Source organism: Hyla sarda, chromosome 2, assembly GCF_029499605.1.
Source record: "Hyla sarda isolate aHylSar1 chromosome 2, aHylSar1.hap1, whole genome shotgun sequence".
Lineage (NCBI taxonomy): Eukaryota > Metazoa > Chordata > Amphibia > Anura > Hylidae > Hyla > Hyla sarda.
In genome coordinates this window covers 245,754,613-245,781,505 of record NC_079190.1, presented here as the reverse complement: position 1 = coordinate 245,781,505, position 26,893 = coordinate 245,754,613, and the positions used below count along the sequence as shown (strand labels likewise).

The window sequence follows — 26,893 nt, the reverse complement described above, 5'->3', positions numbered from 1 at the left end:
CTGCACAGTTCCACGGCCGCAGCGCAACCCCCCCCCCCCGCCATCGACCCCACTGCCAGCCTCCATAAAACCACTGCCGCGCTATCCGTTCCCTTACAACTCCCTATAAGATGTCCCTATACAGCCCCTAGCTATAAGATGACCGTATCAGCAGCACCGCGTGTATGTCGGGAGGCGGGGCCCGGCACGCGAGGCTAGGGAGCCAATGCGCTCAAGCCCCGGCTTTCACAGCGCTCGCTCCCGCCTGTCTGATTGACAGGGAGCGAGCGCAGGCCGAATTCAAGCGTGACGTCATGCCAGTGTGCAGCCGGCCACTAGGAGAGAGACCCCTAGTGGCAGGTTTTCAAATGTGTACTACAACATATCTCTAATATAGTTTCATTTTTTATTAAAGTGGTTTAATTTACAAGTACTACAACATATCAAAAAAAAAAAAAAATGTTGCTGACAGTGCCCATTTAAGGACACAGACAATTTTTACACTTTTTTTTTCTTCCTCGCCTTCTAAAAATCATAACTCTTATTTTCATCCACAGACCCATAAGAAGGCTTATTGTTTGCGCGAACAGTTGTCCTTTTTAATGACATCACAAATTTTATCATAAAATGTATGGCGTAACCAAAAAATATTTGTGTGGAGAAACTGAAAAAAATAAAATAATTGCAAATTTTGGATGTTTACTTTAGGTTTAGTTTTCATGCTGTACACGTTATGGTAAAAAAATTACATGTTTACTTTATTCTGTGGGTCTATGATTAAAATTATATCCATGAATACATACTTTATTATTGTACAATTTAAAAAGAAAAAATCTCAAACTTTTTCACCAAATTAGTATGTTTAACCCCTTAAGGACATAGGGCGTATCCATACGCCCCCGTTTCCAAATCCTTAAGGACCGAGGGCGTATGGATACGCCCTGAGCATTTCCAGCCCCCGCTGCTAGCCGGAGGGGAGCTGGGGCCGGATGCCTGCTGAAATCGTTCAGCAGGCATCCCGGCATATCGCCCAGGGGGGTCATTATGTCCCCCCATGTCGGCGATTGCCGCAGATCGCTGGACAATTCAGTCCAGCGATCTGCAGCGGATTCCGGGTCAATCGGGTCTCCAGTGACCCGATGACCCGGAATTACTGGCTGATCGGGGCCGTCAGAGACGGTCCCGAACAGCCAGAGCCAGCAGGGGTGAGGTGGCACTGGTGCCACCTCACGATCGCCCTGATTCGTCGGCCGGATTCCCGGCCGACCAATCAGGGCGCCTGCTGCGGGTGTCACTCCCGCAACCCGCTCCGCCCCCCTCTTCCGGAGGACGTGAGCGGGCAGAAGACCCCGGGTGCTGGGGACCCCGATCCCCCGTGTCCCTGTTGGGATCGGGGCCCCAGGAGCGACGGCGGCGGCGGGACTGACCTGTTCCCTGAGCAGCAGCAGGTGGTGAGTGACAGCCTCCTGCTGTTGCTTAGCAACAGCTCCCAGCATGCAAAAAGGGCATGCTGGGAGCTGTAGTTATGCAACAGCAGGAGGCAGACCACCACAACTCCCAGCATGCCCTTATGGGCATGCTGGGACTTGTAGTTTTGCAACAGCTGGAGGCACATTCTTTCTATGGAAAAGTGTACCTTCAGCTGTTGTATAACTACAACTCCCAGCTTGCACAATCAGCTAAAGTGCATGCTGGGAGTTGTAGTGGTGCATCTGGTGGTTGCATAACTACAACTCCCAGCATGCCCGTTGGCTGTCGGTGACTGCTGAGAGTTGTAGTTTTGCAACAGCTGAAGGCACCCTGAGTTAAATAGCAAACCAGTGTGTCTCCAGCTGTTGCATAACTACAATCCCCAGCATCTCCAGCCAATGTGTTTCACAACCTGTGTGTCTCCAGCTGTTGCAAAACTACAACTCCCAGCATACACTGATAGACCGTACATGCTGGGAGTTGTAGTTTTGCAACAGCTGGATGTCCCCCCCCCAATGTGAACGTACAGGGTACACTCACATGGGTGGAGGATTACAGTAAGTATCCGGCTGCAAGTTTGAGCTGCGGCAAATTTTCTGCTGCAGCTCAAGCTGCCAGTGACAAACTACTGTGAACCCCCGCCCGTGCGACTGTACACTAAAAACACTACACTACACTAACACACAATAAAATAAAAAGTTAAAAACACTACATATACACAAAACCCTACACAGCCCCCCTCCCCAATAAAAATGACAAACGTCTGGTACGCCACTGTTTCCAGAACGGAGCCTCCAGCTGTTGTAAACAACTACTCCCAGTATTGCCAGATAGCCACTGACTGTCTAGGCATGCTGGGAGTTTTACAACAGCTGGAGGCCCCCTGTTTGGGAATCACTGGCGTAGAATACCCCTATGTCCACCCCTATGCAAGTCCCTAACTTAGGCCTCAAATGCGCATGGCGCTCTCACTTTGGAGCCCTGTCGTATTTCAAGGCAACAGTTTAGGGCCACATATGGGATATCACCGTACTCGGGAGAAATTGGGCTTCAAATTTTGGGGGGTATTTTCTGCTATTACCCTTTTTAAAAATGTAAAGTTTTTGGGAAACCAAGCATTTTAGGTAAAAAAAAATATATATTTTTTTTTTACATATGCAAAAGTCGTGAAACACCTGTAGGGTATTAAGGTTCACTTTATCCCTTGTTACGTTCCCTGAGGGGTCTAGTTTCCAATATGGTATGCCATGTTTTTTTTTTTTTTTGCTGTCCTGGCACCATAGGGGCTTCCTAAAGGTGACATGCCCCCCCCCCCCCAAAAAAAAACCATTTGTCGCTCCTTCCCTTCTGAGCCCTCTACAGCGCCCGCTGAACAATTAACAGACATTTGAGGTATGTGCTTACTCGAGAGAAATTGGGTTTCAAATACAAGTAAAAATTTTCTCCTTTTTACCCCTTGCAAAAATTCAAAAATTGGGTCTACAAGAACATGCGAATGTAAAAAATGAAGATTTTGAATTTTCTCCTTCACTTTGCTGCTATTCCTGTGAAACACCTAAAGGGTTAATACACTTACTGAATGTCATTTTGAATACTTTGGGGGGTGTAGTTTTTATAATGGGGTCTTTTATGGGGTATTTCTAATATGAAGACCCTTCAAATCCACTCCAAACCTGAACTGGTGCATGAAAAATAGCGAGTTTGAAAATTTTGTGAAAAATTTCAAAATTGTTGCTGAACTTTGAAGCCCTCTGATGTCTTCCAAAAGTAAAAACTCATAAATTTTATGATGCAAACATAAAGTAGACATATTGTATATGTGAACCCAAAAAAAATGATTTTGAATATCCATTTTCCTTACAAGCAGAGAGCTTCAAAGTTCGAAAAATGCAAAATTTTCATTTTTTTCATCAAATTTGGGGATTTTTCACCAAGAAAGGATGCAAGTTACCATAAAATTTTACCACTAAGTTAAAGTAGAATATGTCACGAAAAAACAATCTCGGAATCAGATTGATAACTAAAAGCATTCCAGAGTTATTAATGTTTAAAGTGACAGTGGTTAGAATTGCAAAAAATGCTCTGGTCCTTAAGGTGAAAAAGGGCTCGGTCCTTAAGGGGTTAAAATCCCTCTAATTTGATGACATATCTCTCATTTTTCTGTAAACGCAGCTGTATGAGGGCTCATTTATTGAGCCGTGATCTATAATTTTTATTGATACTACATTTGCGAATATGAAACTTTTAAATCGCTTTTTATTAATTTTTTTGGAATAAAATGTGACATGCAAGCAGAAATTTTGGACTTTTTTTTTTTCACGATTTCGCCTTTAACCGTACAGGATCATTATATCTTGGACATTTCTGCACGCGGTGACAGCAAATATGTTTATTTTTATTTATTTTTTACGCTTTTTGGGGTAAGATTTATATTTTTATTGGGGGGGGAGGGGATTTTTCACTTTTTAATTTTTTTTATTAAACACTTATGTCCCCATAGGGGACTATTTATAGTGATCACTTGATTGCTAATACTGTTCAGTGCTATGCATGGAGTATAGCACTGCTCAGTATTATCGGCTATCTTCTGCTCTGGTCTGCTCGATCTCAGACCAGAGCAGAAGACCCCAGTAGACGGCCGGGGGCAGGTGAGGGGACCTCCGTCCGCTATTTTAGACAAGCAGATCCCCGCGGCAGCGCAGCAGGCAATCCGATCACCCATTTAAACATGCGCATTGCCGCAGATGCCATGATCTGTATTGATCACGGCATCTGAGGGGTTAATGGCAGACATCAGTGCCATCGCTGATGTCCACCATTACTGGCGGGTCCCTGATAACAGCCGGAACCTGCTATGCATGGCGCTTCCTTCATGTACAGGACGTAAATGTATGTCCTGGTGCGTCAAGTACCAGGGCTCCAGGATGTACATTTACGTCCTGTGTCGTTAAGGGGTTAAGATAAAGGATTGGTACTCTTACTCTGTCTTACAAATGATGGTATCAGGACATCCCTGATTAAAGCTAAAAAAAACTTGCAGAAATTCTGCCTTTTTGTTTGTTAATGATTGTGAACTGTAGGACAGCAATCCAACTCCAATAGAACAAAAAAAATATTCCAAAGCTTTCTCTATGTATGCCCTCTGAGCAGGGTTTCATTCAATTCTTGGCTAATAAGAACATTTGGAAGGTTGGAACTCCTGAGTGCAAGTGTGCTTGCAACTAAACAAGGTTTTACACAACTGAGGGTCTCTTTACATCTTCATTGTTTGCACTGATTTGGATTAGAAAAACAGCACTGCATGCAACATAATGATGGTAAAAACAATTGAGCCTGCTATGCAAATGTGAACAAAACTTAAGACATTTTCTGACTAGTGCAGAAATATGAAGCCTATTTGCTAGATCATAAGAGTAGTCCCTTCCAATACCTTATACACTGCAATAAAGCACTTTAAATACTCCGAAATACACTGAAATACCTGAAGACTGGAAGATTGATGCAGGAGGCCTAGGTTGCAGACTCCAAAGATTTTCCACACTATTTCTGTCTTTAAGGTCCAGTAAATGAATAAGAATAAGTGGATCCAGGTCTAATAAACTACTGGTGCTGGAGGAACTTAAGTTGTTTCCAGTGCGTCTTGAGGCTCTACTGCTGGCATAGCTGTGACTGCTCGCTGAAGTACAAAAGAACATAAAAAGAAAGGGTGGATGTAACACAGATTATCTAAACATTTAAACGTTGCTGCATGTTTTTACACTACGTTATAGGGTTGGATGTGTAACATACTATTGCTTCTGAATATTTAGATGTTAAAAAAAAAAACTCACATTGCTTTATGTGCAACGAAACGGTAATATACACAAGGGGAGCTACATATATTTAATCTTTGTAATCACAAAACAACAAAAGCACCAACACGTTGTATAAGAGGTGTCAAATTCTCACATCAGTGAACGCGATACTACTCTACACCTGCCACATTACTATTTATATTACATGTAAGGTGTCCATACTTCAAAGATTAGAGGCTGTTCTCATCACACTGGAGTATGTGTGAAGATATTTTAGTGCTTCTGCTGTAAAATGCCTACATCTTAAACATCTGGTATATGAATATGGAGAGATTATGTAGCTTCTAAAACAAAAACTAAAAATCAAGAATATGTAAGAAAAGAGGAAGCCAAGAATTGGCTGCCTACTGATTTACGCTTTTGTTCAAAAAACAACAGCCAGAAAAGGGGCAGACATGTCCTGAGGTCCTATTTATAGTCAGCAAACTATACAATACAAAAAATACAAAGCACTGTGAGAAACAGTGTACAGAAGTGGCAACTCTGTGTGGATCCAATTGATCGGTACTGTACTCTCAGGTGATGAAAAGACACACGCTGTTCGCTTTGAAAAGATGAAATTGGAACAGCCTGTAATGTGCGTTGGCAGGGGGACTCCTCTTGCTAAGACTTTTAATAATGTTACATGTTTGGTTGGTTTTAAGTCTCACCTGAGGCACCAGCAGAAGCAGCTACATCCTCCATCAATTCTCCTTCTTCCAAATCCATATTGCTTCCATACTCCACATCATTTTCACCCGACCTAAGGAGCAAAGGGAAGAAATTGTGTATATAACAAAACAATACTGAAGAAAGCAAGCACTGTTGCAAATAGGCGACCCCTGTAAGCAGGGCTGTATATACAGCCTATGCTGCCCTAGACATTGGAGGTTATTTATAAATTTTGCCTGTTGTCAGTTTCTTTTCCCCCTTTTTTTCCCCTATGGGTTTTGCGGACGTGCGCAAAATTTATCATTTGGCACACGTTGTTAGTAATTTTGGAGCAAATGCCGAAATCAGCTGTTCACAACTCCTTTTACACAGAACTTACCGCCACAGAGGACAGCGTATTTTACCCTGTCGAGCAGCCATTTCAGAGTCCCTTTTGCAGTATATCAGCAAGCGACGAGCGTTATTTTTTTTTGTGGGGTTTATAGCCACCATGTGAAATGGATTTTGTTTTTAACTTGAGTGTTTTTTTTTTTTTTGGTTACCTTTAGTGCTTACATTTCCTGAACCTGTGTGGCCATGTCCGATGCTGGGTCAACGGAAGGTGAAGGTCCCCCAGAGACAACTATGTCGCAGGATAGTAGAGCGCAGCCCCGGAGGCGACGCTGCTTTCACAAAAAAACTTTTTAATATATTTTGACGCCATTACATTTTCTGACATTGTTGTGTGTGTTTTCCAGGTAGAAAATTGCTTGGGGGTGAATTGCGGCAAAAAAAAAAAAAAATTTAATATATATTATATATATATATATATATATATATATATATATATATATATATATATATCTCTTTAGCGCAATTTTGTGCCTTTAGGGTGTGTGTGTGTGTATGTATGTATATATATATATATACACACACACACACACCCTAAAGGCACAAAATTGCGCTAAAGGTAGATTGGTGCAAATGCTGAATTACTGACCAAAGCAAAAATCACACACAGGACCGTGTGAATTTGAGCAAGTTTAAAAAAATGACAGTGGAGAGAATGCGCCAAAAGACTGCGCCAAAGAATTGCGGCAAAGTTATGAAAAAAACAAACACATAAATCCGTTGATCAATACCCTCCATTAAGTCCACATACACCCTTGTAAAGACACATGTACACTCACCAATTGTAACCCTGCTTTACTGATATCTAAATAATCCTAGGGGTGACTGGTCAGGGTTAACAAAGATCATCATCAACTGGTATGCTGTGAAAATACAACCAGGTCCTGGTGGTCACTGGTTTGGACTGTGTGCTCAGGTACCAGAATCTGTATACAGAGACTAGAACTACATCAAATACATACAATGACTTAATACCAGCATACCTTGACTAAATACTACTATCATATTGTGACTAAGTTACACTACCATGTTGTGACCAGATAAGGCAGCTTTCACACTGTCGTTGTGACCCGACAGTATAACGGGCATTGAAAAACGACGGGAGTATAGTGGGAGAAAAATGAGTGCATGCATAGTCTCTTTGACCCAGCCCGATAATGGTCGTTAAAGGACATCTGTACTGCATGCATTTTACATATTCCTGTGCCCGGGCTGCAAAAATAAACAAAAACTTTGACTCGCCTTCCTACATACCGGCCTCACGGTTCTCCACTGTGGTCCTCTTGCTTCTTCCTGGGGACGGTGACATCACAGAGCCGTCAGCGTATCACCGGCCGCAGTGATGTCCCGCCTTGGCCGGTGTTCGGCTGAGCACACTGTCATGTAAGGAGCTCTGGCCGACTCCTTACATGACAAGGTGAGTCAAAGTTTATTTTGTTTATTTTTGCAGCCCAGGCACAAGAATATAAAAAATGCATGCAGTACAGATGTCCTTTAACCCCTTCAGGACCAAGCCCATTTTGGCCTTAAGGACCAGAGCGTTTTTTGCACATCTGACCACTGTCACTTTAAACATTAATAACTCTGGAATGCTTTTAGTTATCATTCTTATTCCGAAATTGTTTTTTCGTGACATATTCTACTTTAACGTAGTGGTAACATTTTTTGGTAACTTGCATCCTTTCCTTGTGAAAAATCCTAAAATTTGATGAAAAATTTGAAAATTTTGCATTTTTCTAACTTTGAAGCTCTCTGCTTGTAAGGAAAATGTATATTACAAATAAAAAAAAAATTTATTCACATATACAATATGTCTACTTTATGTTTGCATCATAAAAGTGACGAGTTTTTACTTTTGGAAGACACCAGAGGGCTTCAAAGTTCAGCAGCAATTTTCCAATTTTTCACAAAATTTTCAAACTCACTATTTTTCAGGGACCAGTTCAGGTTTGAAGTGGATTTGAAGGGTCTTCTTATTAGAAATACCCCACAAAAGACCCCATTATAAAAACTGCACCCCCCAAAGTATTCAAAATGACATTCAGTCATCATTTTAACCCTTTAGGTGTTTCACAGGAATAGAAGCAAAGTGAAGGAGAAAATTCACAATCTTCATTTTTTACACTCGCATGTTCTTGTAGACCCAATTTTTAAATTTTTACAAGGGGTAAAAGGAGAAAATGTATACTTATATTTGTAGCCTGATTTCTCTCGAGTAAGCACATACCTCATATGTCTATGTTAAGTGTTCGGCGGGCGCAGTAGAGGGCTCAGAAGGGAAAGAGCGATAAGGGGATTTTGGAGAGTACGTTTTTCTGAAATGGTTTTTGGGGGGCATGTTGCATTTAGGAAGCCCCTATGGTGCCAGAACAGCAAAAAACCCTCACATGGCATACCATTTTGGAAACTAGACCCCTTGAGGAACATAACAAGGAATAAAGTGAGCCTTAATACCCCACAGGTGTTTCACGACTTTTGCATATGTAAAAAAAAAATATTTTTTTTCACTAAAATGTGTGTTTCCCCCCAAATTTCACATTTTTCCAAGGGTTAATAGCAGGAAATACCCCCCAATATTTGTAACCCCTTCTCTTCTGAGTATGGAGGTACCCCATAAGTTGACCTGAAGTGCACTATGGGCGAACTACAATGCTCAGAAGAGAAGGAGTCATATTTGGCTTTTTGAGAGCAAATTTTGCTCGGGGGGCATGTCGCATTTAGGAAGCCCCTATGGTGCCAGAACAGCAAAAAATACCCACATGGCATACCATTTTGGAAACTAGACCCCTTGAGGAATGTAATAAGGAATAAAGTGAGCCTTATTACCCCACAGGTGTTTCACGACTTTTGCATATGTAAAAAAAAAAAAAAAAAAAATTTCCACTAAAATGTGTGTTTCCCCCCTAATTTCACCTTTTTGCAAGGGTTAATAGCAGAAAATACCCCCCAAAATTTGTAACCCCATCTCTTCTGAGTATGGAGGTACCCCATAAGTTGACCTGAAGTGCACTATGGGCGAACTACAATGCTCAGAAGAGAAGGAGTCATATTTGGCTTTTTGAGAGCAAATTTTGCTCGGGGAGCATGTCGCATTTAGGAAGCCCCTAAGGTGTCAGAACAGCAAAAAAAACCACACATGGCATACCATTTTGGAAACTAGACCCCTTGAGGAACGTAACAAGGCGTACAGTGAGCATTTGCCCCCCACTGGTGTCTGACAGATCTTTGGAACAGTGGGCTGTACAAGTTTTCATTTTCATGGACCACTGTTCCAAAGATCCGTCAGACACCTGTGGGGGGTAAATTCTCACTGCACCCCTCATTACATTCCGTGAGGGGTGTCGTTTCCGAAATGGGGTCACATGTGGGTTTTTTTTTTTTTGCGTTTGTCAAAACCGCTGTAACAATCAGCCACCCCTGTGCAAATCACCTCAAATGTACATGGTGCGCTCTCCCTTCTGGGCCTTGTTGTGCGCCCCCAGAGCACTTTGCGCTCACATATGGGGTATCTCTGTAGTCGGGAGAAATTGCGTTACAAATTTTGGGGGGCTTTTTTCCCTTTTACCTCTTGTGAAAATGTAAAGTATAGGGCAACATCAGCATGTTAGTGTAAAAAATAAAAAATTTTTACACTAACATTCTGGTGTAGACCCCAACATTTCCTTTTCATGAAGGGTTAAAGAAGAAAATACCCCCCAAACCTTGTAACACAATTTCTCCCGAGTACGGCGATACCCCATATGTGACCCTAAACTGTTGCCCTGAAATACGACAGGGCTCCAAAGTGAGAGCGCCATGTGCATTTGAGGCCTAAATTAGGGATTTGCATAGGGGTGGACATAGGGGTATTCTACGCCAGTGATTCCCAAACAGGGTGCCTCCAGCTGTTACAAAACTCCCAGCATGCCTGGACAGTCAACGGCTGTCCGACAATACTGGGAGTTGTTGTTTTTCAACAGCTGGAGGCTCTGCTTTGGAAACAGTGGTGTACCGGATGTTCTTATTGGGGGAGGGGGGCTGTTTAGGGGTATGTGTATATGTAGTGTTTTTAACTTTTTATTTTATTTTGTGTTAGTGTAGTGTAGTGTTTTTAGGGTACAGTCACATGGGCGGGGGGTTACAGCGAGTTTCCCAGCGCAAAATTTGCTGCATCTCAAGATGCGAGAAACCCACTGTAAAAGCCTCGCCCATGTGAATGTACCCTGTACATTCACGGGGGTGGCGGGGCGGGGGGGCTTGCATCAGCTGTTGCAAAACCACAACTCCCAGCATGCATGGTCTGTTAGTGCATGCTGGGAGTCATAGTTTTGCAACAGCTGGAGGCACACAGGTTAGGAAACACTGAGTTAGAAACAGACAATGTTTCCCAACCAGTGTGTCTCCAGTTGTTGCAAAACTACAACTCCCAGCATGCCCAGACCGCTGAAGGGCATGCTGGGAGTTGTAGTTCGGCAACATCTGAAGGGCCAGATGTTGCTGAACTAAAACTCCCAGCATGCCTGGACAGTCAGTGCATACTGGGAGTTGTAGTTTTGCAACAGCTGGAAGAGCACAGATTGGAGACCATTATACAATGGTCTCCAAACTGGGGCCCTCCAGATGTTGCAAAACTACAACTCCCAGCATGCCCGGACAGCCAAAGGCTGTCTAGGCATGCTGGGAGTTGTAGTTTTCAGACTCCTAGAAGCAGCAGTGAAGATCTTCACTGCTGCCTCTGAGGACCACATACTTACCCGTCGCTGCTCGTCCACGTGGCCGGTCCCGCGCTGCTCCTCGGTCCCGCCGCTGGATCAGGTAAGTCCGCCGGTCCCCTCGTGTCCCCCCCCCCTATCCTGCAGGTCCCCGCGAGCCCCTGCAGCGCTTCGTCCCCCGTTCTGCCCGACTTCCAGGGGCGGGCAGTGCGGGGGATCTGAACTTTCACCCCAGATCACTGTGATTGGTCCACAGGGACCAATCACAGTGATCGCTGACCAGGACCATCAATTGATGGTCCTGGGGGTGAAGCAGAAGTTGTCCCCTGCTGGAAACAGCGGGACTTCTGCCAGTTAACCCGTGCGATGCTGCGCATCGCCGGGTTAACTGCATGTCATTTATAAACGCCGGGATGCGCGAACGCACTGCACAACCCGGCGTTTATATATGACATTCTGCGGGAAGGGGTTAAAAGGCCAAAAAAGAGCCTAAAGGATCCGTTACAGGCAGGTCACAACAGCAGTGTGAAAGTAGCCTAAAACTACCAAACCGTGACTGGATAAAAACAAACACACCTGCATAAACACCATGACTTGATAATACCACCATATCATGATGAGATAACACAGCCATTCTATGACTGAATTAAAACCCATATACTATGATGAGATAACACCACCGTACTATGACTGAATAAAAGCCCATATACTATGATGAGATAACACCACCGTACTATGACTGAATAAAAGCCCATATACTATGATGACATAACACCCCCGTACTATGACTGAATAAAAGCCCATATACTATGATGAGATAACACCACCGTACTATGACTGAATAAAAGCCCATATACTATGATGAGATATCACCCCCGTACTATGACTGAATAAAAGCCCATATACTATGATGAGATATCACCACCGTACTATGACTGAATAAAAGCCCATATACTATGAGGAGATAACACCACCGTACTATGACTGAATAAAAGCCCATATACTATGATGAGATATCCCCACCGTACTATGACTGAATAAAAGCCCATATACTATGATGAGATATCATCCCCGTACTATGACTGAATAAAAGCCCATATACTATGATGAGATATTATCACCGTACTATGACTGAATAAAAGCCCATATACTATGATGAGATATCACCACCGTACTATGACTGAATAAAAGCCCATATACTATGATGAGATATCATCCCCGTACTATGACTGAATAAAAGCCCATATACTATGATGAGATATCATCACCGTACTATGACTGAATAAAAGCCCATATACTATGATGAGATATCACCACCGTACTATGACTGAATAAAAGCCCATATACTATGAGGAGATAACACCACCGTACTATGACTGAATAAAAGCCCATATACTATGATGAGATATCCCCACCGTACTATGACTGAATAAAAGCCCATATACTATGATGAGATATCATCCCCGTACTATGACTGAATAAAAGCCCATATACTATGATGAGATATTATCACCGTACTATGACTGAATAAAAGCCCATATACTATGATGAGATATCACCACCGTACTATGACTGAATAAAAGCCCATATACTATGATGAGATATCATCCCCGTACTATGACTGAATAAAAGCCCATATACTATGATGAGATATTATCACCGTACTATGACTGAATAAAAGCCCATATACTATGATGAGATATCCCCACCGTACTATGACTGAATAAAAGCCCATATACTATGATGAGATATCATCACCATACTATGACTGAATAAAAGCCCATATACTATGATGAGATAACACCACCGTACTATAATTGAATAAAAGCCCATATACTGGGGGCGTGTCCTGCTATGGTACGAGCAAGACGCTGAGGTACAGAGCTCCGTCACCCAGGCCGTCATATTGGGGGATATCGCCACTATAAATGGTCGGCAGGAGATCAGGAAAGAGGGGACACTCCGCCAAGACACCCAAGCACACAGGGACCCCGATCCGGAACTTCTTCGGCCCACTGAGAGACCTGCAGGAGCCGCCGCAGAAGATGCCAGCCCAGTCCAAGATGGCGCGGGACCAGCAGGGCTCTACTACTCCCACCCACTCCCCTCCAGCCACGCGGCAACGCACAGCGGGGACCGGAGTGGCGTCGCATGGGACCCCGCTCCCGGCACTACTGGACTTACCGACCAGAGCCCCTCGCGGCCCCACACAACCTCCGCTGCCACCGGGGACTGTGGAGACCGGGCTCCGGGTGACACGGCAACTGCCGGAAGAGACGCGTGGAGATGCGCAATGTACTTCACAAACGCACCTCATGGACTGCCTCATAGAGAATGCCTGTGGGCAGCCGGGGACCCACGCTGGAGCTGCGCCCCGAACATCTTGGACGGAGGTGAGTGCTGGAGGGGTCCTGAGCATGCCACCACCCCAGGCCCTGTCTCCTATGCTCTCTACTGCCATGGAGGGATGCAGGGCTCCCTCTCCATCCCCTAGCATCCCCTCCATATTCAGAAGCCAAGAGGGACCCCCCTCACCATCCTCCCCTCTCAACCCTCCGGAAGGAGAAGGGACGCATGATCTGCCTACCCAGGATGACCCCCACTTTATCCAGGGATCTCCCACTGCATCCCCACCCTGGCTGTCACCCTCCCTGGCCCATAATCTGACTGCCATGACTGGGGACCTGGCCTCTGAAGGGCCTCCACAGAGGGGACAAGGTATGCAGGGCCAGGGGCCTCGTCAAGTGCCTGCTGGCTCCCCGGAGTACATGAATATTGCTTCCACCCTCCCACCACCTGCCCAAGCGGTGGCTCTCCTTAAGGGGCACCCCGAATTACAAGCACTGCTGGCACTGCTACCCACGAAAGCAGATATGTCTGCGTTGGCTTCAGATCTCAAATTTGCCTGGCGCCAGGACTTGCAACCTGTTAAACGCGATGTAGCTGACATGCAGGGTAGGATTAGAGCTCTGGAGGACTTTAAAGATTCTGTTACTGTCTCACTAAAGGACATGCAAACGGCTCTGAATGCTCAAACTTCCACACACCACGCCTTTGCGGATCACTTAGACGACATTGAGAACAGAAACTGGAGAAATAATGTTCGTATACGGGGCCTTCCTGAGGCTACCAGAACGCCTGACCTGCATGCCACGGTTACCGGGATTTTCAACCTGATACTGGGACACCCACCAACTACTCATATTGAAATTGACAGAGTCCATCGGGCTCTTAGGGCTCCCAGCACGGACCCTTCTCGACCACGAGACGTTATCTGCCGTATCCACAAATACACAATAAAGGAGCAACTCATGCAGAAAGTGCGCCTACAAGGGGACATAGACTTTGATGGAGCTATCCTACAAATTTATCCCGACCTGTCACGCCGCACACTGAGGCAGAGGGCCCTACTACGCCCGTTGCTGAGACACCTGCAGGAACGTAACATCCCGTATAGATGGGGATTCCCGTTTGCCTTATATGCCACCTCTGGAAACCAGACAGCCTCCTTACGTCACCCGGGAGACCTCTCTTCCTTCTTGACTGCATTGGGACTCCCACCTTTGGCGCTACCTGAATGGATCGCCTACCTGAGGGACCCTTATGCCCCCCCCAACCTTGAGACCTTCACAACGCCCCCAGAACCGGCGCCTGGCTGATGGGGAACCGCTCCCTCAGAGACGCCGGCCTACCAGATCGGAGTCGAGGGGAATGGAACTGTGATTGAATGGAACTGTGATTAAGTTTCGCATCAACGACCAATACTGTCTCCGAGCCTGCTGTTGACCGCTTGTATACCCTCCAGTGGGCCACCTGATTTTCTGCCGGCCCTATCAATGACTATACTCCTGTCATAATCTAGTTCCCACCCACTCTCCCTTCCTCCCCCCCCTTCCTCTCAACCACCTCTTCCTACCCCCCCCCCTCCCTCTCTACCACCTCTTCCTCCCCCCCACCCTCTCCATCACCTCTTCCTTCTCCCCCCCTCCCTCTCTACCACCTATTCCTTCCCCCCGCCCTCTCCACCATTCCCTCTCCGCCCCCCACTCCTTCCTCTTCTTGCCCCCCCCCCCCCTACACCTTTCCCACTGCCCTCTCCTCCATTTCCCCTCCCCCCCCACTCCCCCACCTCCCCATCAGTAGCATTTCTCCTACGAGCTGCTGCTGCTCCCCCCTTATCTTGAGTTTAGGCGGTGGTATCACAAACTGCCGCCGCCTTTGTTTAGCAGTTGTAGAGGCCTGGGATTGACGGACCCAGCAGATAGTTCTAGTTATTTCCTGATTTCGTTGGGCGTTTATAGAACTTGCTCTGATACTTTCACATCGTACCCTTCCCCCCACTAGGGTAGGTGTAGTTTACATACACCAGATACGCAGACGTCTAGTGCTGCAGGTAGATTTATTTGCAAGTACACTTGCTTTTTCTTTTACAGATCTTGTATTTTTATTTATTTTTCCTTTTCCTAACTTTCTCTATTTCCCTTGTGTGTCTTTTTGCCCCCCGATCTAGGACTTGGGACTTGCCGCTGACCCCTGCACTCCGAACCCCCTCCTCCGGACTCAGTGACTACGAGCATCATGTCGGACGTTAAGGTAACCACTTTAAATGTCCAGGGTTTTAATACCCCGGAAAAGAGGTCCCAAATTCTAAACCACTTACACAAAAACCACACAAAAATTTTATGTCTCCAGGAGACTCACTTTAAGACAGGCCATATGCCAGATCGCCTGGGTCGATACTTCACCACCTGGTCCCATAGTACAAACTCTGAGTCTCGCTCGAAGGGGGTTTCGATTGGTTTCCATCGTTCCCTACCCTTCTCGGTCCTGGACGTCAGAACCGACCCTGAAGCCAGATTTCTGTTTGTTAAGGGGACGGTTTTGGAGCAGGTGGTGACTGTAGCGACGATTTATGCCCCTAACTGCAAATCTCATTCCTCACACGTACGCTAGAGGAATTGTCCTCATTCACACAGGGCATGTTGATATTGGGGGGCGACTTGAATTTAGCTATACAACCCCTGCTGGACGCCTCCGCGCAGCGCTCTGCTGTCTCCTATAGACAACTTAGTACACTCAGGAAACTTTTGCACTCCATGCAGCTGTGCGATGTGTGGAGGCTCTAGCACGCCACTGATCGAGACTATACATACTACTCTAGCCCCCACAACATTTACAGCCGACTGGACTACATATTCCTCCCTCACTTTTACTTACCCAGAGTGACATCGTCTCAAATTGGGAACTTATTCTTATCTGACCACGCACCGGTCCACTGCACAATATTCTTCCCCACCCTCAACAGACCGCAATATAACTGGAGATTAAACGAATCTCTACTTCTTGATACGCTCTGTCTGTCCGATCTCAAAACCACCATAGCACATTTCAGAACTGATCACGTTTCTGACGATACGCCACTCCCCACCCAATGGGAAGCACTTAAATGTGTGTTGCGGGGTGTGCTGATCAGACATGGCTCCCGCCTCAAAAAGGAGAGATCGGAGAGACTGCGGCGTCTTCTCGAAACATTGTCTTCCCTAGAGGCACAACACAAGCGGTCTCTACAGGAATCCTCTTTACGTGCCCTCATCAAAACCCGCCACGACATCTGTACCCTCCTTAACGATGGTTACAAGTACTACCGACAGCACTGCTCGAAGACTTTCTATGAGTGGGGAAACAAACCTGGGAGACTCCTGGCCAGGGCACTGAGAGACAAGAAAGCTGCGCTCTATATCCCGTCAATCACCACGTCCCAGACTGGGAGGTCCTTCCTTACGAAGGATATCCTTGCCGCATTTGAGTCTTATTATACCAATCTCTATAATCTCCCATCGCCCGCCGACACCCTAACATCGACCTCACCCTACCTCTGCCTGACTGACTATATTACCGATACAGCCCTCCCCAGACTGTCTGAGGAGGACGTTGGGCTCTTGGAGGCCCCGTTTGGGGAGGAGGAGCTGGCCAAGGTGATTAAGAACCAGTCATCGGGGAAAAGCCCCGGTCCAGATGGATTCACGGCCAAGTTTTACAAGTCCCTGGTGGATGACCTGCTCCCCCTCCTGCACGGGGCGTTCAATGCTATCTCCCTCAAATCTAATTTCCCGCGAGACGCCCTGAATGCCCATATTGCAGTGATACCTAAGGAGGGCAAGGATCCCAATTTATGTGCCAGTTACCGCCCCATCTCCTTGTTGAACGTTGACACCAAACTATTTGCCAAGCTGTTGGCGAATCGCCTGACCACTGTTCTTGGTCCCCTAGTCCACCCTGACCAATCTGGCTTTGTTAAATCGAGGGAAACCAGGGACAATACTGTCAGAGCATACTCTATCATACACCAGGCCAAGACATCTAGCCAATCATTAATGTTGCTGTCACTTGACGCCGAAAAGGCATTTGACAGGGTGGACTGGGGGATTCATGAATGCTGTCCTCGTGCAGATAGGACTGGGCCCTTCAATGCTGGGACGAATTTTGGCCCTATATGATAGCCCCCAGGCGAGGGTGCGAATTAACGGCTCCCTTTCATCTCCCATTCCAATCCGGAACGGTACGAGACAGGGGTGCCCTCTCTCCCCCTTGCTTTATGTTCTGTGCATGGAACACCTGCTGATTGCCCTAAGATCGAACCCTGCGATTACTGGGTTTCGACAGGGGGTGGAGAGTCACACCTGCTCTGCGTTCGCGGATGATTTGCTCCTTTACGTCGCGGACCCTCTGGTCTCCCTGCCAGCTATATTGCAGACCATAGAGACGTACTCTCACTTTAGTAACCATAAAATCAACCTGACCAAAAGTGTTGCCCTCAATGTGACCCTCCCTGAGGAGTTGGTGACTCGACTAAAGGAAGCCCACCCTTTCAGATGGGCCTCCACATCCATTACCTATCTGGGTGTCCAGGTGCCCGCAAATCTATCGGACTGTTACGCCCTTAACTTTCAGCCTTTGCTGTCTACGATTGAGGGGGACTTGCGGAGATGGACGAGGGATACCTTTTCGTGGTTGGGTAGAGCGAACATCCTTAAAATGAATGTTCTCCCGAGACTCCTCTACCTATTCCAGACTGTGCCTGTCACCCTCCCCCCCGCATTCTTTAAAAAGATAAACAAGCTGTTTAGGGACTTTATCTGGGCAAACAGGCCATCAAGGATAGCCAGGCAAGTCTTAATGAGAAGTAAGCAGGCGGGGGGGCCTGGCGGTCCCGGACAGTCAGGCCTATTATGTTGCAGCCACTCTGGTGAGATTCCTAGACCTCTTTCACGGTCACGCGTCCAAGAGATGGGTGGGATCCGAGTTGGGGACTAGCAAACAACTGGCCGCCTTCCCCTGGTTGCCCCCAGATGCCCTGTCCTGGGAATACATCCGCACTCTGCCCTGGGTGTTGAGGGAGCTGGTCACGACCTATAGGCGCTATATAACGAAGACTGAGCTAATTGTACCAGGTGGACCCCTGACCCCGGTCACTGGCAACCCCCTCTTCACTCCTGGTTTACACCGTACTGACTTTTTAGGGATGACAGGACGAGGGTTCCTCCCGATTAACACCTTCTTGGACGGTACGAGACTGAAACCCTATGAGACACTGGTCCCTGAACGCTCCCGTACACCGCTAGTCCAGATGCAATACCTACAATTAGATCATTTTATCCGGACCATGGGACAGACCCTGTTCCTGGCAAGACCACTCTCGCCTTTGGAACAGATGTGTGTCTCTGACTCTGCGCCCCTCAGGCCTGTATCACAAATTTATCGCTTATTTATGGATAGGGCTGAGCAATCGCCTCCAAGGTATGTGGGGGCGTGGGAGTCGGAGCTACACACGACCTTTGCTCCCTCGGACTGGACGACTGCTTTTACCATGTGTCACTGACTGTCAGTATCATGTAGGGTGCAGGAGACTAACTTTAAATTACTATCCCGGTGGTACAGGGTTCCTTCTACTCTACACCGCATGTACCCCACTGTACCGGACTTATGTTGGCGTTGCGGCGCACCTGGTGGAACAATGACCCATATTTGGTGGTCGTGCCCCTCACTGACCCGTTTCTGGGAGGTGGTGGTTGCCCGCATCGCCTCCATTACTGGTGTGACTTACATGAACCACCCAAAAGCCCTCCTACTTTCCATACTACCCGCCACTAGGAGAACCCCCTCTAGGGCACTGGCACACTTCCTCCTCATGGCTGCGAGAACTGTCATACCCAGACATTGGAAAGACCCTTGCCCCCCGACCATTTCTGAATGGTACAGGGAGATACTCTTCTTGTGCCGTATGGAGGAACTGATGGCAGACTCCTCAGGTAGACAGGAGAAATACACTACGATTTGGCTTCCCTGGCTCACTTTTGTTAACTCACCCTTCTACGCGGCGGATGATGGTATCTGAGGGGGGTGAGGTAGCCCTCTCGTGGACCGGGGCCGGAGTGTTGGGGTGGTGGCTGCGCCCTTGAGTAGAGATTCAAGTGAGTACCCGAGTTCTGATGTTTCTCCTTCCTCCTCTTCTAACCCTCCATACTTCTCCCCTTGTCGTCTTTCCCAGCTCTTTTCCTTTACCCCTTTAATTTATTTTATTTAATTTTTTTTTTTTTCTCGTATCACTGACCTTTATCTCTTCCTAAACACATAAGGATATAGAGACATGTTTATTGAAAGTTTAACTACTTGTTTGATCTAGTGCAACCTGTTACTATCCACGGCATTGTATATTGCCCTCAGATGACATTCCTTTCCTATTGATACTTTGTACCAGATGTTCATTGCCTTATCTTTTTCATGCTGTTTTTCCTATTGATTCGACTGCTGAGGATTCTCATTGAGTACTCTACCAATGCTCTTTGATACTGTTTGTTTATTGCTCACTTAATAAAATTCTTCTGAATGAAAAAAAAAAAAAAGCCCATATACTATGATGAGATAACATCACTGTACTATGACTGAATAAAAGCCCATACACTATGATGAGATGACATCACTGTACTATGACTGAATAAAAGCCCATATACTATGAGGAGATATCACCACCGTACTATAACTGAATAAAAGCCCATATACTATGATGAGATATCATCACCGTACTATGACTGAATAAAAGCCCATATACTATGATGAGATAACACCACCGTACTATAAATAAAAGCCCATATACTATGATGAGATATCATCACCGTACTATGACTGAATAAAAGCCCATATACTATGATGAGATAACACCACCGTACTATAAATAAAAGCCCATATACTATGATGAGATATCATCACCGTACTATGACTGAATAAAAGCCCATATACTATGATGAGATATCACCACCGTACTATGACTGAATAAAAGCCCATATACTATGATGAGATAACATCACTGTACTATGACTGAATAAAAGCCCATACACTATGATGAGATGACATCACTGTACTATGACTGAATAAAAGCCCATATACTATGAGGAGATATCACCACCGTACTATGACTGAATAAAAGCCCATATACTATGATGAGATATCATCACCGTACTATGACTGAATAAAAGCCCATATACTATGATGAGATATAATCACCGTACTATGATTAAATAAAAGCCCATATACTATGATGAGATATCACCACCGTACTATGACTGAATAAAAGCCCATATACTATGATGAGATAACATCACTGTACTATGACTGAATAAAAGCCCATACACTATGATGAGATGACATCACTGTACTATGACTGAATAAAAGCCCATATACTATGAGGAGATATCACCACCATACTATGACTGAATAAAAGCCCATATACTATGATGAGATATAATCACCGTACTATGATTAAATAAAAGCCCATATACTATGATGAGATAACATCACTGTACTATGACTGAATAAAAGCCCATACACTATGATGAGATATCATCACCGTACTATGACTGAATAAAAGCCCATATACTATGATGAGATATCCCCACCATACTATGACTGAATAAAAGCCCATATACTATGATGAGATATCACCACCGTACTATGACTGAATAAAAGCCCATATACTATGATGAGATAACATCACTGTACTATGACTGAATAAAAGCCCATACACTATGATGAGATGACATCACTGTACTATGACTGAATAAAAGCCCATATACTATGAGGAGATATCACCACCGTACTATGACTGAATAAAAGCCCATATACTATGATGAGATATCATCACCGTACTATGACTGAATAAAAGCCCATATACTATGATGAGATATCACCACCGTACTATGACTGAATAAAAGCCCATATACTATGATGAGATATCATCACCGTACTATGACTGAATAAAAGCCCATATACTATGATGAGATACTAAATAAATACAACTACCAGAGTGGCAAAATTACTAGCATAGATAGGGATTATCCAAAGGAAAAAAAATATATAAAATAACTATCTATATGCATTTGTCTACTTAATAAAGTTCAGTATATACTTATCAGGTCTTCTGAAGCGCTACTAGTCTTTCCTGTCGCACTGAGCTAACCAGAAGCCCTGTAGTAGTTCTTTTTGATGACGCTTGTGCTCAGCTGTTTTGCCGCTTGGGCCCATACGTCATACTTTGGAAGGGCTTCTGAGCTTCCTGGCCTAGACTTTATTATGCATACAATGCTTTGCTCGCATGCAGACTCAGCGGCACCCACTTCTATAATAGTGAAGTCATGTGAGCGTGCTGAAGCAGGGAGTTGTAGAAATGACCTATAGCGCGTGCAGCTGAAGCAGCCAAGCAGAACAAAGTCAAGAGAATATGGGTTTTCAGGGGCACTTGCAAGCTGCAGATCACGATGAGAAGGCCACACAGGGTATAATAAAGCATTCATTTGTATTTTTTTTTCCTGGTGCCCTCATCCATAGACCTGAATAGAGGGGGAGGGGCGTGACATCGACGTCACGATCACGGAATCCCCAGGCTTCCATGTCTAACGACGCAGTGCCAGACCAGAGATCACAGGGGCCTCAGCAGCCAGAACCCCCTTTGGATAGTGGATAACATGTCTAAGGGCGGAGTACCCCTTTAAGATCATACTGTGACTGAATACAGTGATCATATACTAGAAATTTACTATACAGGAGGTCAACAGAGAATCACTACAATACAGACAAGACAGAAAAAAATATATAAACCAGTCTATAACATATTTGATATCCCTGATATAGAGAAACTTACTTGTCAGTATACTTACATGGTCTCTTCATCAATATCATTTTCTTCAGTGTTACTGGTGGCAGTAGAGCTGGCGGATGAACAGCTTCCCTCTAAATGGTTTACTTCATCATCCCCAACCAGATCAACATCCAGATCACCATCAGAGAGGTCTTGCTGCTAACAGAAATAAATACAAAGTAAATGGACTGTGACCATCTAGGCAAGGTCATGTACTGAAATTACTAAAGGCTCTTTTAGATGGGCTGATAGCTACACAATAATAAACCCTGATCATTGAGATCCCTGGATTGCTTGTGTGGCTCTAATTTCATAAGTGTCTACTGAACAATACCCATGTGCAGCCAATGACGAGGATTTAAAGCACTGCCCATAAGATCTGAACAACCAGTTTTTTCATTGGTCGGTTGATCACTGACCATTTTACGTGGGCCGATTACTGGTTACAAGTGATCCCATAAATGCTCATTCAGCTTATAATTGGCCTGTGTAAATAGGCCTTCACACAAAGTAATAAAATCTAAACATCATGACTGACACCCAACTGTCTGGCCCTTCTTGATGCACTCTGCAATGGCATACCATCAATATCACATTCAGGACTTCAAATAAGCAAAAAATAAGTCACAATGGGGCAAGGTTCACCAAATTTATGTGTTCTAGACACAATAAATGTGAAATAGGATGTATGTAGACTATTGTTCGGTTTGAAGAAAAACTGTCACATGTTCAATCCCGCACTAACCACAGGTACCGCCTGATCGTGCGGGGGACGCTGATTCATATGATCCCTACCTTGCCCCTATCCGTCCACCCACAATCTTAGTTTTTTTATATATGTGCAAATATAGCTGTAACTGGCAGGGGCGGGGTTTTCAAGAGCCTAGTGGCACTGTGATGTCAGCGCCGCCCGTCCGGAGCACCGCCTGCTTATGAATAGGGATCATATGAATCATCGTTCCCCACAATGTCAGTCAGTACCTGTGGTTAGTGCGGGAGTTAACATGTGACAGTTTTTCTTTAAACTAATAGATATTAATAGTACCACAAAATAATACAGACATGCAAACACTAAAGAAAGATCACAACAGTCCAGATTTAATAATCAATCTTAAAACCAAAACTGTATATTTTTGCCCATAACCAATAACAATAAAAAGGACCGCTAGTATGTAGGCACTCTCGGGAACTGAAATAAATAACCGTAAAGTATGGACTAAAAAAAAATAAAAGAAGGGTTATTAAGGATAACACTAGTTCTACCCATAACAACCAATGCTTTTAGTAAGTATTATATAATGCCTTAGGTCTTGTCTAGAGATTAGCAAATTTTTGGGAAAATCCGATTGGCCGAATTTCCTGAAAAAAATTGGTTCAGTCCGAATTTGTTTGCGGCGAATTGCTATTAAAAATGGCAATTTCTGGGCTACAGAGAGCCTCAATAAGGGTGTAGGGACTTGTCGTTACACGCATAGTGTGCTGTGTTAGTGAAATAACACTGTTATTCAGTATGACATGCAGATTACAGGCATTGCTATTAGAATCACTGCCACAGAACGTCTGGATGTGGCAGCAGGGTCGGGAGACCATATGGCATCACAATTGAAGATATTTAAGATAATTTTTTAAAATTTTATTTAATTTTAATTTATTTTAAAAATTTTACAAATTTTTTTTTTGAGGACTCATTCCGGTGAGCATCGAGCTGGCGGTCCACCACCTGTCCACCACATTCAGCTTCCTTGCCATTGGATAAGTGGGCGCACACTGCTGGAAGCAGAGAAAAAGCTCTTGTATTTTCGAGCTTGCGGTCCTCCTACCTACCTCCTACCTCCTACAGCTACCACCTGTTCAAACCCCTGCCTCTCAGCGATTTAATCAGTAACGGTTCATGGTTATCGTGACAACCTGTTTCAATCAATTCTTGTGGTAATACCACAGATAATATATGGCCTCACGACGAACATAGGGCCTCACAATTGAAAAGATTGAAGAAATGTTTTAAATTTTAAATTGAAGATTTTAATAGATTCACAAGTTTAATGTCCCGGGTGCCTGAAGCGATTACTTTGAACTAATACTATATGACCACAGAACCAAATATAACAAGGAGTCACATGGCAACACAATGACAGAGCCTAGAGATGGCAGCAGCCCGACGAGACCATAGGGCCTCACAATTAATAAGATTAAAAGGAGATTTGTGTACTTACCGTAAATCTCTTTCTCGGAGGATCCATTGGGGGACACAGCCCATAGGTATATGCTGCTTTCACTAGGAGGCTTGACACTATGGCAACAAGAAAATTCGGCCCTTCCCAGCAGGGTATACCTGCCTACAGGCACCTGAGCTAATCCGTTTTAGTCCCAGAGCAGTAGGAGAGGACCGACCGGTAAGAAGAAAAACTAACTGTCCGAGGAAACCACAGAATAAAAATTAAATGAGCACACCCTCGGAAAGGTAATCGAACCAGGAACAACAGAGAAAATAAGGACGGGTGCTGTGTCCCCCAATGGAAAAAGAGATTTTACAGTAAGTACAAAAATCTCCTTTTCTCTTTTCGGCTCCATTGAGGGAAACAGACCATGGGACATCCCAAAGCAGTCCCTAGGGTGGGCAAAGTAAAAACAGTCAGGCGGAAGGCTGGACCACAGCCGCCCGCAACACTGAGTCTCAGACTAGCATCAGCAGATTCATAAGTATGAACCTGGTAGAAATTTGTGAAGGTGTGAAAGACAACCAAGTGGCCGCTCTACAAACCTGTGAGGCCGAAGCCTTGTTGCGGAGAGCCCAGGATGCCCAAACAGAACGAGTGGAATGAGCCGAAACCCTGAAGGGAGGAGAGTCTTCCTCTTGCAGCGGTAGGCTTCTGAAATAACAGATCGGATACACCGAGAAATGGTTGTCTTAGAAGCAGGTTGTCCTCTGCCGAAAAGAAGAAGTGACAGAGATAGGTCCGAACAGCCCTCACCACATCCAGTTTGTGGAACAAACGTTCCTTGGGATGAGATGGAGCTGGACAAAAAGGACAATGTCCTCATTAAAGGAGTAGTCCAGTGGTGACCCAGTGGTGAACAACTAATGCCCTATCCTAAGGAAGGGGGCGTGTCGACCTCCGCACGAAGGGGCGGCCGACACGCCCCCTCAATACAACTCTATGGCAGAGCCAAAGCGCTGCCTTCGGCAATCTCCGGCTCTGCCATAGAGATGTATTGAGGGAGCGTGTCGGCCGCCGCTTCGTGCGGAGGTCAACACCCGCTATCTGGCCGGAGAGCCTGGCCCCTGTACAGAGAGATCGCAGGGGGCCCCAGCAGTCGGACCCCCCCGCGATCTCAAACTTATCCCCTATCCTTAGGATAGGGGATAAGTTTTTCACCACTGGACTACCCCTTTAAGATGAAAAGCAGAAACAACATTTGGTAAGAAGGACGGAAACTGAAGACAACTTTGTCATGGAGAATAATCAGGAAGGGAGAACGGCAGGAGAGAGCTGACAGCTCTGAAACTTTACTAATAGAGGTAATATCGATAAGGAGCGTAATATCGATAAGAAGGAGAAGAGGAATGTACCTGAGAGGTTCGAATGGAGTACCCTGCAGGCCACCAAGAACTAAGTTCAAGTCCCAAGGTGGTGTAGGGGACCTGTAAGGAGGGGCCGCGTGGGCCACTCCCTGAAGAAAAGTCCAAATATGGGGATTGGAAACCTGACCCTTAAGGGAACTGAGAGCGAACAGTTGTTCCAGCCCTGAATGCAAAAAGGAAATGAGTCGACGGAGAGAGAACAGGAGAAAAGGAGTGAGATACACACCAATGAAAATAAGACCACCAAGTACGGTGGTAAATCGCAGAAGAGGGCTTGCGCGCCCTGAGCATGGAGCGAATCACCTGGGGAGAGAAACCCTGATCCCTCAAAACCGCGGTCTCAACCGCCACGTCGTCAAATGCAGCGACAGTAAATTGGGGTGGCAAAGGGGACATTGAGAGAGAAGGTCCGGACGAAGAGGAAGGCGCAGCGGAACGCCGTCCAGTAGTCAGACAACGCCCTCCTGGGCCAGTACGGAGCCACGAGAATGGCGGGAACGCCATCTGCTTAGAGTTTCCTCAGGACTCTAGGAAGGAGGGGAAGAGGAGGGAAAAGATAAGGTAGGGTAAAATACGAACAAAGGATCACCCTATCCACGGCCCGAGCCACGAAGTGAGTGGCGTGACGCGAATAGGTCCACGTCTGGAGTGCCCCATAGGTTGCAGTTCTCTGCAAACACCTCCGGATGAAGAGATCACTTGCCTGGGTCAGCCGAGGATCGGCTGAGAACATCCGCTTCCCAATTGTTTAGTCCCGAAACGTGTATTGTCGAGATGGCCGGCACTCTTCGTTCCGCCCAGAGAAGAATCTTGGACACCTCTGTCATTGCCGCCGAGATGCGAGTGCCGCCCTGGCGATTGATATACGCCACAGCAGTGGAGTTGTAGGACTGGACACGGACAGGATGGTCCCGAAGGAGGATCTCCCAATGGCAGTTCTAATAAGTTGATGGGGAGGAGGGCTTCTCGGGGGGACCAAAGGCCTTGGACTGTCCGGTCCCTGAAGACGCCTCCCCAACCCAAAAGACTGGCATCCATTGTGACGATTTGCCAACAGAGGGGCACAAAAAAAGAGCGCCCCTGT

General features: G+C 45.6%; 1 protein-coding gene across 4 annotated transcripts in view; it reads right to left on the bottom strand.

Moving 5' to 3' along the window:
• TRIM37 (tripartite motif containing 37) overlaps window positions 1-26,893 on the bottom strand; it is a 212,303-nt gene that overhangs the window by 93,411 nt on the left and 91,999 nt on the right. For 2 of the 4 annotated variants that reach the window (XM_056556846.1, XM_056556848.1), the window contains 3 exons: window positions 22,246-22,385; window positions 5,954-6,045; window positions 4,931-5,125 (listed from right to left, as the gene is read on the bottom strand). In XM_056556846.1, coding sequence (XP_056412821.1) covers window positions 4,931-5,125; window positions 5,954-6,045; window positions 22,246-22,385 — 427 coding nt within the window. The remainder of the gene's footprint in view (window positions 1-4,930; window positions 5,126-5,953; window positions 6,046-22,245; window positions 22,386-26,893) is intronic. The other 2 variants (XM_056556847.1, XM_056556849.1) reach the window with 1 other exon arrangement.